The 16,337-nt window shown below is 43.5% G+C and overlaps 1 protein-coding gene and 1 pseudogene across 3 annotated transcripts in view; both read left to right on the top strand.

The window, feature by feature from the left end:
• Nucleotides 1-1,741: 1,741 nt before the first annotated feature.
• The window catches only part of IL16 (interleukin 16), a 51,634-nt gene continuing 37,038 nt past the window's right edge, over nt 1,742-16,337 (top strand). For 2 of the 3 annotated variants that reach the window (XM_061595703.1, XM_061595701.1), the window contains exons 1-4: nt 1,742-1,800; nt 8,109-8,495; nt 13,203-13,339; nt 15,036-15,168. In XM_061595703.1, the coding sequence (XP_061451687.1) occupies nt 8,187-8,495; nt 13,203-13,339; nt 15,036-15,168 (579 nt within the window). In that variant the 5' untranslated portion in view covers nt 1,742-1,800; nt 8,109-8,186. Of the gene's footprint in view, nt 1,801-2,334; nt 2,685-8,108; nt 8,496-13,202; nt 13,340-15,035; nt 15,169-16,337 lie in introns of those variants that run through there. The other variant, XM_061595702.1, reaches the window with a different exon arrangement.
• On the top strand, nt 16,089-16,207 carry LOC133370160 (5S ribosomal RNA; annotated as a pseudogene).

Raw genomic sequence — 16,337 nt, 5'->3', positions numbered from 1 at the left:
ACTCCCGTGTAATGCGCTGTGGTTCGGAACCATCCTCTGCTACCACTGTTGGATTGTGTCTGCGTTGTTGTGTGAAACAGCATACATTACGTTGTAGTTAAGTTGCTCAAGAAACCGTTCCAGAGGCATTAAATCATGTAAGAGTCTTTATTCAGACATTAAGGCCAGCGGCTTTAAGATCCCCCCCGCAGGAGAGAAGTTCTACTACGTTCAAAGTACAAAACTACTACAGACAGCTCAACAGACAGCAGCAATAGTAAAAGCACTTTTTCCCAAGCTGTTATCTCGTTACCATGACAACCACTGTCTGGCCTTGCTTCCCAGACCATACTAGATAAGGCTGCTTCTCACACTTCTCCAAAACTTGCAGGCTTCATGGAAAACAACACAAGGTAGTAATGCCTATCAGTGACAGCCCAACACAATGTTGCCTAATAGACACATTTTTGCAATGTAATTTTTCCCACCAGAATACACTTTTAATTTTATTTTTACTATGTTATGTGTGAGCTGGCCCTGAATGAATTACATATCTCAGTTTAACACCGATTCACAGTAGACAATTATTTTAGTTATTTATTTATTAAATTTATATCCTGCACTTCCCCCCAGAAGGAGCCCAGGATGGCAAACAAATGACAAAACACTAAAAATATCTATAAAACATATTGAGAAACAAAACATCTGAAAATCATAAAAACAAAACAGCTTTAAAAACAATTCCAGCATAGATGCGGACTGGGATAAGGTCTCTACTTAAAAGGCTTGTTGGTAGAGGAAGGTCTTCAGCAGGTGCCAAAAAGACAGAGATGGTGCCTATCTAATATTTAAGGGGAGGGAATTCCAGCTGATAGGTACCACAACACTAAAGGCCCAATTGCAAAGTTGTGTGGAGCATACCACCTGATAAGATGGTATCTGCAGGAGGCCCTCACCTGCAGAGTGCAGTAATCGACTGGGTATATAAGGGGTCAGACAATATTTCTGGGCACTACCTTTTCTGCTTCTTTGGGTTCAGTGCTAGGTAGTTAATGGTGGGAGAAAATATGCCCACCTGCCCCCAGCTCATCATGCAAAAACGTTCATAGAATCATAGACTTGGAAGGAGCCTTTAAGGCCATCGAGTCCAACCCCTTGCTCAATGCAGGAATCCAAATTAAAGCATCCCCGACAGGTGCCTGTCCAGCTGCCTCTTGAAGACCTCCAGTGTTGGAGAACCCATTACCTCCCTAGGTCATTGGTTCCACGTTGGCCCTGCTGTGTGGTCTTCTTTGGCCCTGTAGATGGAATGGAAACCATATTGCATAAGAACCAAGGAAGTTGCCTTATACTGAGTCAGACCCATTGGCCAGTATTGTCTAAACTGTCTGCCAGTAGCTCTTCAGGGTTTCAAACAAGGTTCTCTCCCATCCCTTGGCTGGAGATGCCGGGGATTGAACCTGGGGCCTTCCGCATGCAAAGCAGATGCTCTGCCACTGAGCCACGGCCCTTCACCTCTTCATCCTATGAGACTGCAAAGCTCTGCCCGAAGTGACAAGACCCTGCTTAGAAGCAAAAGACATAAGGGGTGAGATGCCCTGGACACAAAATTTCACTGGGTTCATTTATCTTTTTTTTCCCCCTGCCCCCTTTTGCGGTTAGACAACAATAGCTGTGTCCCATAGTCCGGCACAGAATTACTGAAAGAAAGTCATGTGACAGTTGGAGGGTGTGTTTCCAATTATTGCACTTGAGCCTTTCTGCCAGGGCCGCAAAGACAAACAGCCTTCTGGAGGAGTCTGATTTTGCTGCTTCTTTGTTGTAAGTTCTCTTTAACATTTTGGGGGTTTTTTTTAGAATGGTTATATATGCTTCTCTCCTGCTTCCCCCCACTACAATAACCCCAGCCTCTCCTAGATGCAAGTTATAAGAAAGGGGGAAACTACCTACTGGATAGCCTAAGACACATTGGATACTTTATTTATGGGAAAAGCAAAAAAAAGGGAGGAGGGTGCAGATGCTCGTCGGCTTCTCACCGGTGTTGGATGAAAGAGTTTGTACCGCGTTGCTTGTGACGAGCAACATAAAAACCCTTGTGATCTCTACAGCAATGAAGAAACTGAGCGTTTCCTGCAGCTTCGGCAAGAGCAACACTTTCCAGTTCGGTCTTGCAATTGTGCCAAGGAGTTTTTACGTATTTGTAAATGCTCTGTTTGGCCAGCCCAAATGAAATGTAAACCAAATGGACGCTGCTCCTTGCGAGGACATTTGTTTACATAAAGAACAAAACAGGTTAGGGAAATTTAGCAAAAAACAGAGGAGGGGAAGTTTGGGTGGGAGGAGAGTGGAGAAGAGAGACCAGCCAGTCAGGCTGCTGAATATTTGATTTGGATTACAAAAACAACGCAAGACAACTCTGCATCTGGAGCACATGCAGGAAACAGAAGACAATGCATTCAGGAGGGGATGCATCATGTGCTCATTGCTACACTGACGATTGCATAGGACTTCTCAAGTGGGAAATCATCTTCAAAATAATTGGCTGTACCTTGAGTGAAACCCAAGGTGGTTTGTGAAACTTTTCTGGCATTTGTATTGCCCTTTTGTGAATGGTTGATCATGAAATGGATCTCACCTCCTTCACCTAGCATCTAAAAAGCTTAAGATTTCCTTCCAAAAGCTTCTTGGCCATTCTGCCTGACCAGGTAAGGTAGGGAAGCCTCTTAAGCATCACCAAAAGAAGGACAAAAAAAGAAAAAGATGACACAGATTTGCATGTGTTAAAAATTACATGTATAGAGGCAAATTAAAAATAATTACCATAATTTAAATGGAAATACAGTTAGGGACAGGCAAATCTGTCAAGTTTGGTTTCTCATTTCTCTAATTTTAAGTTCAGTTCTCCACATTAGTTTGTGATTTTTTTTAATCATTCAATTTCTATTGTTTTCTTTTTTAAACGAACAAAAATGCAGTTAACATGACAACAAACGACCGTATATTACAAAATAAAAAGTCCTCATTAGCATTTTAGTGCAAATTTCTCCCCAGAGACACATTTTTGTATACAATTCTGCTCAATGTACCTGCTTTTGCAAGGCAATTGTCCGTAATACAATGCATTTTTGTCTGTTATTTTCACTGATATATGCATTTCTGTGTACACTTGATCCCAATACATGCATTTTTGTACACATTCCTTGGCTGAAGAACTGCATTACAAAATTCAGAGAAGTGCAAATCTCAAAAGATATTTGTCTTTTGGGTCTCGCACTGTTTTGGAAAGTGTGAATTAGGCAAGTTCTCCTTTAAATGCAAACTGAATCTAAGTTCTCCTCCCATCCCAAAACACGTCATTGGAAAAACTTTGACCAGATGACCAGTGTGTCCAGGTTGCTGTCCAGGTGCTAACCTTTGGTAGTCAACTCCAAGCCTCCCTAAAAGTAGTCTATATGGCCACCCTAGTTTAACCTCAGCCCCCCCCCCCACTGCTGTATTATGATGCATTATGTTGAAATTCTGGTTCAAGCTAAGCCATGCTTGTAGGACAATTAAGGCACTCTGGTCTATCATAAAAACACTTATTTGGCTTTGGTTTAGCAAATCCATCAATAGCTTGTGGCCTTCATTGCTTCCTGTATTTCCCATTGCCCTCTTTTCATCCCTTCTCATGCAGCATCAGATTAATCCTTTCCCCGAGTCTGTTTCTTCCAAGAAAGTAAACTTTTATCAGAGGTGGTCTCCAGTTCCTTTCTTCACCTATTGAGATTTTTCTTTCAGGCTTAAGGAAAGCAGCTGGATCGGTTTCAATGCCAGGTTAGTTTCCCCTGTAATTGCTTCTGTTGGGGTTGCTCTTGTGGCTCTGATTTATGACCAGGATCAGTCCATTTCCATGTACAGCATGAACCCTTTTAGCCAAGGATGAGCAGATTCTTGATTAGCCAGGATTTACAGATGAGCCAAAGAGTATTTTGTCAACAGGCTTGAAGGTGCAGGAGGTTAATCTTTTATAAACTAAAATCTGCTCCACCGATTTGGTTCCTCTCTGTTCTCTCTCCAAAAAATAATAATAAAAAAATCAACCAAAACACAGACAGGCAAGGCTGTGGATGCAGGCTGCAATTCTATTAGAACACAGAAAAGCCTCCAAAGATGGCATTAGCCCTATAATTCAATTGTCTGAGAATTTCAGTTTTTGTCTTTTAAAGAAGAGCAAACTCCTGGCTCTTCAAAAATAGAGCTGAACAGGACCATGAGTCCAAACCTGCCTTCTCCATGCAGGAGCTTTAATGCAGAATGCAACGACAGCATGCCTGGCAGCTGGCCATCCAGCTCTAAATTTATCCTCGTGTATAGCCAAAGGAGAAGCTTCCTAGTGGTGTTGTTCTTATGCTTGTGATGATCTGTGGCTAATGCTTGGTGAAAGAGGTCAAAGAGATTACTGAAGGCACTTCCAATTGGGTGGGAGTGGGACAGCAAAACGCCTTGCACCATTCCTACACCTAGCAAAGCAAAACTAAATTATACAAAAATGAAATGACATTATACTCACTGGTTCCATGTGCATTATTTTCCAAATGACACAGAATCCAGCTTCCTTTGGTTCCGGAAGTAATGCACAAGAAATGCAGCAAGGGAGATCCTATTCTCCCCTTCCCAATCATTCTTGCAGTGGGAAGTCCATATTTACATCCAACTGCCACAACCCCATTGGGGTTTTTTAAATGAAAATCAGGCAGAGCTGGTTCAGTGCCACGTCATCATGCATCAATGCACCAGTAGAGAACAAAAGGAAAGGAAGACGATGCTGAGTGGATGGAGGAGAAATTATGTTTGGTGTCCATTTTATTGCAATCTATCTAATTCACACTGCCCAAAACTATATGAGCACTGAAACGCAGCTATCCTTTAAAATGCACACTTCTTTGAAGGTTGTGATGCAGCTTTCCAAGAAAATAATGCAATAGAAATGTGCACATTAGGGGACTGTCTGCACAAAAATAAAATGCACAAATGGCAAAAATGTGTATATCTGGAGAACAGCATACTAAAATGCTGACAAATGTTCATATGGAGTTGTAAGATTGGAAAAGGAGAACCTAAGGTATGGAAACTGACAAATTCATCCATCCCTGGTAAGGATAGGCAGATTAGTCTATTTCAGGTCTGTGGTCAGTTTCTCATGTGCTCATTCACAAATTTGACCTGTTTCACATCATTTTGAAAAACTGCCTTTTTGGTACACATTTTTAACCTGAAGTTTGCATTTTGATCCTAAAATATGGATTTTGGTATGTTTCTTGAGCTGTTAACTATATTACAAAACGCAGAGAAATGAAAAACACACAGAAAGGAAACTGCGTTCTGATCTGCACGTTAGTCTGGGGAGTGTAAATCTGGTCAGTTCATTTAGAAATGCAAACCTAACAAAATCCTCAAAAAGCATCCCTAGGGTGCAGGGAGGGAGGAGACATTATTATATATTTTTGGCTTTTGGCTTAAAAATGTTGACATAATTTAATTCTACAAGGTTTAAATGCATATGCTGTACAATGAGTTCGTAGTATTAAAAAAACCACATCTTTTAAGATTTTGAGAGGGGATCATCTTTGCAGAGATGCACTCCCACACTATATGCCATGATAGATAACTGCCTGCATGCCATAAAATTAAAATCAAATCATTAAAGGCTACTGTAAGTCTGAAGTACTGACCACAAGCGGAAGCTGCCCATTGTTTCCCTGTGCAACTCCATGCTCTCCTCTTGCCTCCTTGCATCAGCCACCACTGGGGATGGGCAATTCTTCCCCATTTGAGTTGGTCATGATGCAATTATCCAATCATTCCTCCTAACGACATGTAGCAGGATTATCTGACTTCAGAGGAGTCCATCTGCTGCTTTTCTGCATGAGTTACTGCACTGGGCTTCTTCCACCCAGAACAATGACTCATACAGAACACAGTGGGTGGACTCCTCTGAAGGGGAGCAATTTCTACTTGCAAAATACTCTAAAAAAAGAAGAGTAGAAACAGACAGCCAATGTCAGCAAGCATCTTGTTCCTTCTGTAGCTGCCAGGTTAAATCCACAGTAGGGTTCTCTCTGTTGAAGGGGAACAGATGCCTGCACCTTTAGCCAAAGTGGCTCAGCTGGAAAAGTGTTATCCTAAACATCTAAAGGTCCAGGGTTCATTTGTGGGCTTAAGGGGACAGTGGGACTGTAGCTCAGTGGTAGAGCAGAAGGTTTCAGGTGCAGACCCTGACATCTCCACTTAAAGAGGACAATGTAGCAGGTAATGGTCTGCCAAGACTCTGGAGAGCTGATGACAGTCAGAGTGGACAATACTGGGCTAGATGGACAAAAATAGAGTAAGGAAATTTCAAAAACATGCCCAAAGGTCATTTTGAGTGAGTAAGAAGAGACATGACAAAAGTGTATAAAATCACACATGGTGTGGAGAAAGTGGATAGAAAATGTTTTTTTCCCTCATAATACTAGAACTTGTGGACATCCAATGAAACTGAATGGGAGATTTGAGACAGAAAAAATAAAAGACTTCTCCGTGCAGCATAGAGCTGAACTCTGGAATTTGCTCCCATAAGAAGTAGTGATGTCCACCAACTTGGATGGCTTTAAAAGAGGATTAGACAAATTCATGGAGGATATGGTTATCAATGGCTACTAACCCTGGATATGTTCTGCCTTCACTCCGAGAGACAGTATGCTTCTGAAACTGCAGTTGCTGGACACTGCAGAAAGGCAGACTGCTGTTGCACTCAGGTCCTGTGTGCGGGCTTCCCATAGGCATCTGGTTTGGTGTTGGCCACTGTGGGAACAGGATGCTGGATTAGACAGATTATTGGCCTGATCCAGCAGGCTCTTGTTACGCTTTTAAATTTTACTTCAGAAAAGAAAGGGCATACCATCTCTATCGGAGGTTTTGGTAAGTGTCTTTGCACCAATGATAAGACGGCACATTAGGCTACATTCATGTGTAAAATTGTCACAGCTGATGGGAGCGTAGGGCAAAATTGCATAGATTTAATTTCGCTCCAGCCATGGATTCCTGCCCACTGGGAAGATGGATGAACTTTTGCTAAACCACTTACAGATCACGTGTGCCAGGCACAAAACCTCAACCACTTGATTAACATTCAAACAGCACTTTAAAACAAACAAACAAACCACAGCTCTTCTTCATACCTGAACAGAGACAAACCTCATGTCTCATTTTCAGTTTGCTTTTCACCTCGAGGGCTATGTGGCAACAAACCCAAAATCGCCAACACGCATGCAATGTGCAGGAAAGCTGAATTCAGAATTTCAAATGAATGGCAGAGAGATGCAGAGGGAATGGAGAAGGGAATCTCATGTACCACCCCTGCTCCAGGCCTCAACATTTTCAGCTGAAGGCCTGCTGAGATGTGACCTGCAGAGATAGAAATATCTGAAACTGACTTATACCATGTCAGACTATTGGTCCATCTAGCTCAGTACTGTCTATGCTGACCGGCAGCAGCTCTCCAGGGTTTCAGACAGACTTCTCTCTCAGCCCTACCCGGAGATGCCGGGGATTGAACCTGGGGCCTTCTGCAGGCAAGGCAGGTGCTCTACCACTGAACAGCAGCCCTTCCCCTGCAAGCAGGAAGCCCTATGAATCTACAGTTACTGTAAGAGTATTACTGTGGTGATATTATAGTGATGACTGGGGAAAGAGTGTATGTTCATGTGCAATTGAACATCTGAATTTGAAAAAATGTGTTTGTCACATGCAAACGGTACAATTTTAGGTGCATTGGGGGTGGAGGTGGGAGGAAGGGACATACAAGGATTGCTGAAATAGACAATAGAAACAAAATATTTGTTCTGAGTCTTCCATAGGGCTTGGAGACAGAAAGGGAAAGAATATAAAGCCAAGAGATGAAGGGGGGCATGCCTAGCACATCTCTGAAAAACACTGAATTAGCAAGTCATGAGGCATCACATTGCTGTTCCTGAACTGAAGGCCTCTGTCTTAAAAAAAGAATTCACAAATTTGCAGCGGTGTGTTATTTTGGGGTGGGATGGAGAAGAGATGAAACAGCAGATTTACAATCCGGTTTTATCCCTCCCCCTCTCTCTCTCTTCCAGCAGGATCTTTAGCTGCAAGAATTGGGACAAGTTGCTGTAACAGCTATGGCAAATTGACGGGAAGCAGAGTGGGCAAAGATGGAGCGACAGAACAGCGCAAAGAGTCGGAAGTCAAAAACGCTGCGCTCCATTTCACGGTCCCTCATCCTCTGCAATGGCAAGAACAGCGATGACGGATCGAGCCCAGATGAGAAGCACCCCAACCCCTTCGAGACTCAGGCCAACTGGGGTCAAGGGGAAACGGACTACTGCCCTCGGCTTCAATTCGCGTGTGCATCGTCAAGTGGGGATGGTCCTCCCAACCCTTTTATGATCACCAGCATGAGGCAGCTGAGGGCTGACGTCAGCGATAGTTGCAAGAATATGAAGAGAAAGTTCTTCATAAAGGTAGGAGAGTGACACTGACCACTGTTTGTTTGGTGTTTTCCAAGATTTGAGTAAAAACTTCCCCGACCCAGTTGAATGTGGGTTGCCTCCTGATCCGAGATTCAGGAGACAAACCCTGGCACATCTCCCTCCCAAGCCAGAAGGAACAGTGTGCCAAGGATATTACACCCCTACTGTGTGGCATGCTCATCCAATGTGCTCTTCATTCAGCAGCACAGCAGGGTCACCCTACCTGGAATGCACGGAGAGAATCGCTATGATACAAAGCTGTCATTATAGCACAAGCAGCAGGGGTAAGCTGGGATCTTAAAAGGCATCTCTCATCAGCAAAATGTGGTGTAGAAGCTGTTCGTTGGAAGGAAATGCTGGTAGACAGGTCTCTAGCTTACGTTAAAAATATGATCACCCATGGTTACTCCTTAGGGCTGCTGCAATCACATATATAGAGCACAGCAGTGAGTGTGGAGCCACAGGCTGAAGAAACAAGACAATCGTTCTACGAAAGTTGAGTGTGATATGATAAAAATACCATTGCTCATAGCTATTTCTCTCTTCTACCGTCATCCACTGGAAAGGGGTCTTTGTATGCTTCTGAAGCAGTGTAAAAGCCTGCACAACCTGGAGCAGAGTGCACGACAGTTGACATGCAGCATTGTGTGGTATTTGGTGATATCTGAAACCTGCTGAGATATCATACTTTTAAGCACCAATATATCGCTCTTCTGCAAAGAAAGGTCCATAAGATGGATCACAGATTCAGAAAACACCAACATCACCAACACAAAACGACACGGAAGTTAGACCAGTGGTTCCCAAACCTTTTTCCCCCACAGACCACTTGAAAATTCCTAAGGGACTTGACAGACCACTTACTGATTTTTCTGCCTGCTGTAACAATTGTGATGTGCAAATCGTATTTTTACAGACACAGCATGGACCACCTGAATGGAGCTCATGGATCACTGGTGGTCCATGGACCACAGTTTGGGAACCTCTGAGTTAGACAATACAAGCTAGGCAGAACTACAGGTAGACAAACCTGTCAACTCCAGTTTCTCATTTTCCCCATCTTAAATTCAGTTAGCCACACTTCCACATCAGTCAATGGCTTTTTTTTTTAAAGTCCCCATGAAAATTAGTCAACATTTTAGTGTGCATGTCTCCTAAAATACATTTTTTTGCAGGCAATTTTGCCTAATATAATGCATTTTATTGAACTAACACATGTCCTGACTGGAGAACTGCATCACAAAATGTAGAAAAGTGTAAGTTTCAACGGATAATTGCATTTTGGTTTATGTATTGTTTCAGGAAGTGTGAGTTAGGTAGCTTTACATTAAAATGCAATCTGATCCTGCATCCCTAGGCAGAAAAAAAAAAGAGCCAACGGTGGGCTTACCTTTTTCTTAAAAGAAGCAGCAGCAAGCAAAAAGATCCACTTGCCTGCAAAAGGTTGATAGGAAACAATAGCCTTGGGACCAGCTGTATGTTCCGCTAAACATGTTTGTCAAAAGCAAGTTTAAGCTGGCCACTTTTATCCTGAAGATGCAACATCTGCAGCAGGTTTCCCCAAACTTCTGAGTTCATTGACCTCTTGATGAGCTCATAAAATAATCATCTACCCCAACCCAAATTCTTAGGAATGTAAATGAAATAAAGTCAAAAAGTATCAATATATAATCAATATTCATTAATCATCAATTAGCATTACTAGGATTCAAATTGTAAAACGGAAGTAAAACAAGTGGAAAAATAATGGTATTGTACCACTCTGTACATGCCCATGACCCTTGATTTCTGAGGCTTATAGTTCCTAATTACATTTTTCACACTATACCTCTTTTCTGCCCCTTGGCTCTTTTTGATCCCCTTTTGACCCTTAGGTCTTTATTCCCCTCTTCCACAGTCCCATCAACCCCAGGAGTTCAATATCATCCCCTTTAGGAAACTCGGATCTACCAGGTCACCGTTACACTGGAAGTTTCCCCACCCCCACATACTTTGTTATATGCCTCCAAGTCGATTACGACTTATGGCGACCTTATGAATAAGTGACCTCCAATAGCATCTGTCATAAACCACCTTGTTCAGATCCCTGTTCAGTGCTATGGCTTCCTTTATGGAATCAATCCATCTCTTGTTTGGTCATCCTCTTTTTCTACTCCCTTCTGTTTTTCCCAGCATTATTGTCTTTTCTAGTGAATCATGTCTTTTCATTACATGTCAAAAGTATGATAACATCAGTTTCATCATTTTAGCTTCTAATGATAGTTCTGGTTTAATTTGTTCTATGACCCAATTGTTTGTCTTTTTCGCAGTCCATGGCATGCGCAAAACTCTCCTCTAACACCACATTTCAAAGGAGTTGATTTTTCTCTTATCCACTTTTTTCACTGTCCAACTTTCATATCCATACATAGAGATCGGGAAATACCATGGTCTGAATGATCCTGACTTTAGTGTTCAGTGATACATCTTTGCATATGAGGACCTTCTCTCATAGCTGCCCTCCCAAGCACTAGCCTTCTCCTGATCCCCCCCCGCTATTTCATCCTAAAATTACTGTTTGCAGTTATCCTCTTATCCTCTTAGTTATTTTGCAGATCAAAAGCAAGTTTACCACCCTTTCATGATACCCAAACCCGTTTCATGAGGTGGCTGCCTCCCTCTGTCCAATAGTAAGGCCATCCTTGCAGATTGTCTCTTGAATTCAACAGTGGAGATTTGCAGCAATGTTCAAATATTTGTACATTCTCATTTGAGCTCCACTCTTAGAACTGCATCTAGTCCCTGCCAGACAGAATGCACATTGAGAGATAATGTTTCATTGTGCACCACTTGTGAAGTTACCATTTATTTATTATCTTGTTCACCAAGCAGGGCGGGCAGCACGAGGGCCGCATTCCCTTCTGGGCAACATTCTGGGGGCCACATGTCAGTGGTAGGTGGGAAGAAGCAAAAGCGGGAGGAGCAATGAATGCAAATTTTGCTTCTGTACAGCAGGCTAGTTCCTTCACACAATCCCACTCCGTCTTCCATACAGACACGCAAGAGGCATTATTAGAGTTTAATGACACATTCCAGCTAAGCAAAAGTACTTGTGGCGTGAAGTAGGTCCAGTGAGCAGTGTGGTCTGGGGAAAGTTCTGAGGGCCAAACAGAGAGGTCTGGAGGGCCACATTTGGTCCTTGGGGCCTGAGAGTCCCCATCCCTGAAGTGGGACAAGGTTGCCTATTTCTAGAGGGGCAGAATGAGTGAGGATTGCATTACCAGGCTTGCAGTAGAAACCAAGGCAGCCCATTAGACAGCCACCAACTCTTCTGTACCCCAAAACAGCCCTTTAGGAAAAAGTGAAAATCCCATTTTCATATTATTGATTCAGAACAGAAGGAGCTGCCTTAGACCCTTGATCCAATGATGATGATTTATACCCCGCCTTTCGGCCCAAGGCCCTCAAGGCAGCTTACAGAAGACACAAATATCAAAATACAATATAAGAATACATCAATAAAACAATAAATCAATACAGTAAAGGAATACGATTTACAAGACACAATTTACAAGAGTTAAATAACAATAACCATCACAATCTACATTTCCAACTTAACACTTGCAGCACTAAAATTGGCCCCCACGGTACTGTCTAAAAGCACATAATTAGCTCAACATTGTCTGCACTGACAGGCAGCAGCTCTCCAGAGTTTCAGACAGGGGTCATTCCAAGCTCTACCGGGATGTATGAGGGATCAAAGCTGAGACCTTCTGCATGCAAAGCAGATGGTCTAGCACCGAGCAACGGCCTTTCCCCGGCGTCAGCCCCTTCACATTTAGGTCTAAGCTTTATGGATGCTAAGTACACTTGTTTCTGCCTTCACCACCAGAAAATTGGCACAAGCTTGTCCATTTAACCTCAAAAACTCCTGTAGCCGTCCCTACGGTCCCATTGTCCTAGAAAGGTGAAATAAAAATGCATTCTACTTTTTAGTCTGTTGCCACAATGAAAATCTCTAGGTGAAAAGCATCCACAAGCAGTGAAGTGTCAAGTATTAATTAGACCTACTACCACCGTGTATTATACAAATCTGTAATAATTCCACAACTAGGCATTCAACAGGGTTGAGAACTTTAGCAGAGGCAAGGCCAGACTTCTCCTGGGATCTTCCTGGGCCCAACACACCAATTATCAACTTTATTACAGCCAAGGTCAGGCCTCTTCTGGGGCCTTCCTGAGCCTAACTTACCAATTACCAACCAGAACTTTATTACAGCCGCAGCCTGGCTTTTTCTAGGGCTTCCCTGGACTTAACTAACAGCAAAAGGGAAAGGGAAACTAACCAAAAGTAACTCTTTGCCCTAAAAGAACAGTGTCAAAAAATACCCAACTGTAACCAAGCTACATCTCCAAATGGCTACAAGAAATATCTGTCACACTTTAACAAAACCCATATTGCATTTTTCTCCAAATCTAGGAGACCTAGGGTGAGTTACAGGATACCAATAAAAAGCTCAATATTCTCATACCAAGAATCACAGCCCAAGCCATCCCACGCTATCTGTCAAGAGGCAGATTCTAAGTATGTAATTGTATCAGAACCCCCCCATGTATTCTAATTAGTATGAATACATTTGCACATCTATTTTTAGGCTATCCAAATGTTTTAGAAGCATCCATCTTACCTTAAACACAATTCCATGTCTTCCAAACTAGGACAGCTGCATTTGGAAGCTCTGCATAGCCACAGGGAATGATGGGCTGGGAATTCAAGTCTCCAGGACCCCCAACTGCTCTGCTTTTGGAAAAGAATTCACCGTCACCCATTTGATTGATGGAGGAGCTGCCCAGAGGTAATTAGAGAAGTATGCATATATTTGCATGATTCATCTCCATGCATCTACTGAGTAGGTAAGAGAAGACTCTGCCCCTTCTCTAATGCACAAATCTCCCATACTAAAGAGTCAAGTCTAAGAGAGCTCTTATATAAGGCGAGCAGTTTCCTATTGGCTCCCTAGGTCACCTGGTTCCTTTGGACTGACTGGCTATAATCTCCCTTTCTGCCACTGTAGGGTAGAAATGCTAAGGCCAGACAGTTTCTCTGTTTGCGACTTGTCCTGGTGGTTTAGAAAGTAAGGCACATGGGTCTCACTGCCAGATTTCCTAGTTTAAGCCTACCAGTGCCTCCTTACAAACTACCAACTAATCAACCAGTTTTTTTTAAAAACAACAACAACAACTTTTGGGCAGAGCTTGGAAAAGTTGCTTTTTTGAACTACAACTCCCATCAGCCCCAGCCAGCATGACCATTGGATTGGGCTGATGGGAGTTGTAGTTCAAAAAAGTAACTTTCCAAGCTCTGCTTTTGGGCCAGTTACCCTGTTAAAGTCAGAATGTTGGGCTATATTTGGTGAGGAAAGCTGGATTTGTTTGTCTCTCTTTAAGTAAAAAAAACCCTGCAGTGTATTTTGATGTAGTATGAATGCTTGAACTGTGCGACCCACACCCTCCACACTATGGCTGTGTAACTCAGCCTCAATGAACTATTGAAGGGCACTCCCTTCATCAATCCAGTTGAGTCAAAGGTTGGTGGTGTCAAGATTACTGCAGAGCTTGGAAAAGTTACTTTTTTGAACTACAACTCCCATCAGCCCCAGCCAGCATGGCCACTGGATTGGGCTGATGGGGGTTGTAGTTTAAAAAAGTAACTTTTCCAAGCTCTGGACTGTGGCAAATCATGGTAGCTTGCCAAGGGACAAGAATGGGAATTGCCTTTACATAATTTTTATGTGCATCTTGTTCTCATCCCACGGAAGAGTGCTGGCTGGCCCCACGCTTTGCCCTTCACCAGGTGAAACCTGTGGCCCTCCAAATTTGGTTGGACACCATCAGCCTCCACCATCATGGCCAAAGGTCAGGGGTGATGGGAGTTGATGACGGTAGTCCATACAGTCAGTGAGGCGAGTAGAGTGAAGATCCATGGAAGAGCATTTTCAGCGGTGACTCTGTGTCTATGGAATGACCTTCCCACTGAAGAATATTTGTTTCGATTCCAGGTAAAAATGCAGGCTTTTCTAGGTTGATGAGTGAAGTCATTTCTGCATAATGTTGCTAATTATGATATGTAGGGATTGATGAGATTTTTTTATTTATTATGTATTGTGTTTTGTATTGCGTTATTGTGATGTAAACCACCCTGTGACTATTTTGGTGAAGGATAGTGCAGAGGCACCGTAATAAACAAAGAAAGATCTGGAAGGTCACAGGTTGCCCATCCCTGCCTTAACCTCAACCTGGTACCATAAATTCCAGAATCAGACATTGTGTCATTATGTCTCATTCAAGCATCATTTGGTTGGGGGGGAGCTAGGGGCACCAGTTGGGGGGGGCAGAAATGGGTGTAATCTCTGCCGTTTCCAAATCCATACTTTACCTGAGCTTCACGGGAAGAAGCCGTCAGAGAGAAGCAGTTCCCATTCTCTTGAAATAATTTCTAAGAGCTGATTTCATACATTAATTGCAATGCATTATCTGCTGCTGTTTTTAAAGGGACGGTCGTCTAAGCCCTGGTGATGAACTTTTAATGGTGAATGGACAATCTCTTAAAGAGCTCTCCAGCAAAGAAGCAGAATCCCTCATCCGATCAGCAAAAGGCTTGGTGAATTTAGTTGTTGCTAACAAGGTAAGCCGAGAGCCAGTGTGGTGTAGTGGTTTCAGTGTTGGACTAGGACCTGGGAGACCAGGGTTCGAATCCCCACACAGCCATGAAGCTCATTGGGTGACCTTGGGCCAGTCACTGCCTCTCAGCCTCAGAGGGAGGCAATTGTAAAAACCCCGTTGAATACCCCTTACCATGAAGACCCTATTCACAGTGTTGCCATAAGTTGGAAATGACTTGAAGGCAGTCCAACAAGGTAAGCAGAAGGAACGGCATTTCCAGGTAGCAGGCAGGGCTGGCTACAGGTCTTTGGGAGGGGGTGCTTTTGGGAAGATGCACTCCATGGGTCCTCCTTCCTCCCCCCCTTTCTCGCCACTGCCCACTTGCTCCTCCAGCCAGAGGGAAAGGATAGGCAAGTGAGCCAGCAGTGGCACCTGTTCCTTATCTTCACCAGAGGGAGAGGGGCAGCCCAGCAGGTTGCAATGGCCAGAGGATGAGAAGCAGCAACAGCAGAGCCAGGGAGCTTTAGTGGTTAGCGGTGTGGGCCCGTGCCTAAGAAGAGCCCCTGGTATGTGCCCAACAGTGTTGACCTCTGAAACTGGCTCCGACAGCGGGCACAGCTTTAGGACATCTTAATAATTCACGCACACTCAACTTGAGAAGTATCAAAGCTTGCCTGCCCCCCCCACAAGGCAGGTTCCTGTGCCTCTAATAGGTGCGTGACAGAGAAAAATCCAAGAGGTGCAGTTTCCCCCACCGTGGTAGCACCACATTGGGGAAAATGTCTCCTCTTGATTTTCTGCCTGTCCCACAGCTCTTAAAGGCATTGCTGCCACACACACTAAAACAAGAACTGAGAAGAAACTCTGCAAGGAAAGAAAGGGGGCAGCTCTGCGTTAATGTCATCGTTCTGAAGCATTCAATAAGGGGAAGGTACCCAGCAACTTTATGGCCATACTACCTTGAACACGCCCGATCTCGTTTGATCTCAGAAGCTAAGCAGGGTCAGGTCTGGTTAGTACTTGGATGGGAGACCGCCTGCAAATACCAGGTGCCGTAGGCTTAGAGGAAGGCAATGGTAAACCACCTCTGAATACCTCTTACCATGAAAACTCTGTGAATATATCCAAAAAGATTCATAGGGTCGCCATAAGTCGTAATCGACTTGAAAGCATAGAACAACAACCAACCCA

Source organism: Rhineura floridana, chromosome 14, assembly GCF_030035675.1.
Source record: "Rhineura floridana isolate rRhiFlo1 chromosome 14, rRhiFlo1.hap2, whole genome shotgun sequence".
In the NCBI taxonomy this organism is placed as follows: domain Eukaryota; kingdom Metazoa; phylum Chordata; class Lepidosauria; order Squamata; family Rhineuridae; genus Rhineura; species Rhineura floridana.
Note: the sequence above shows the minus strand (reverse complement) of the source record. Positions and strands in the feature narration are given on the sequence as shown.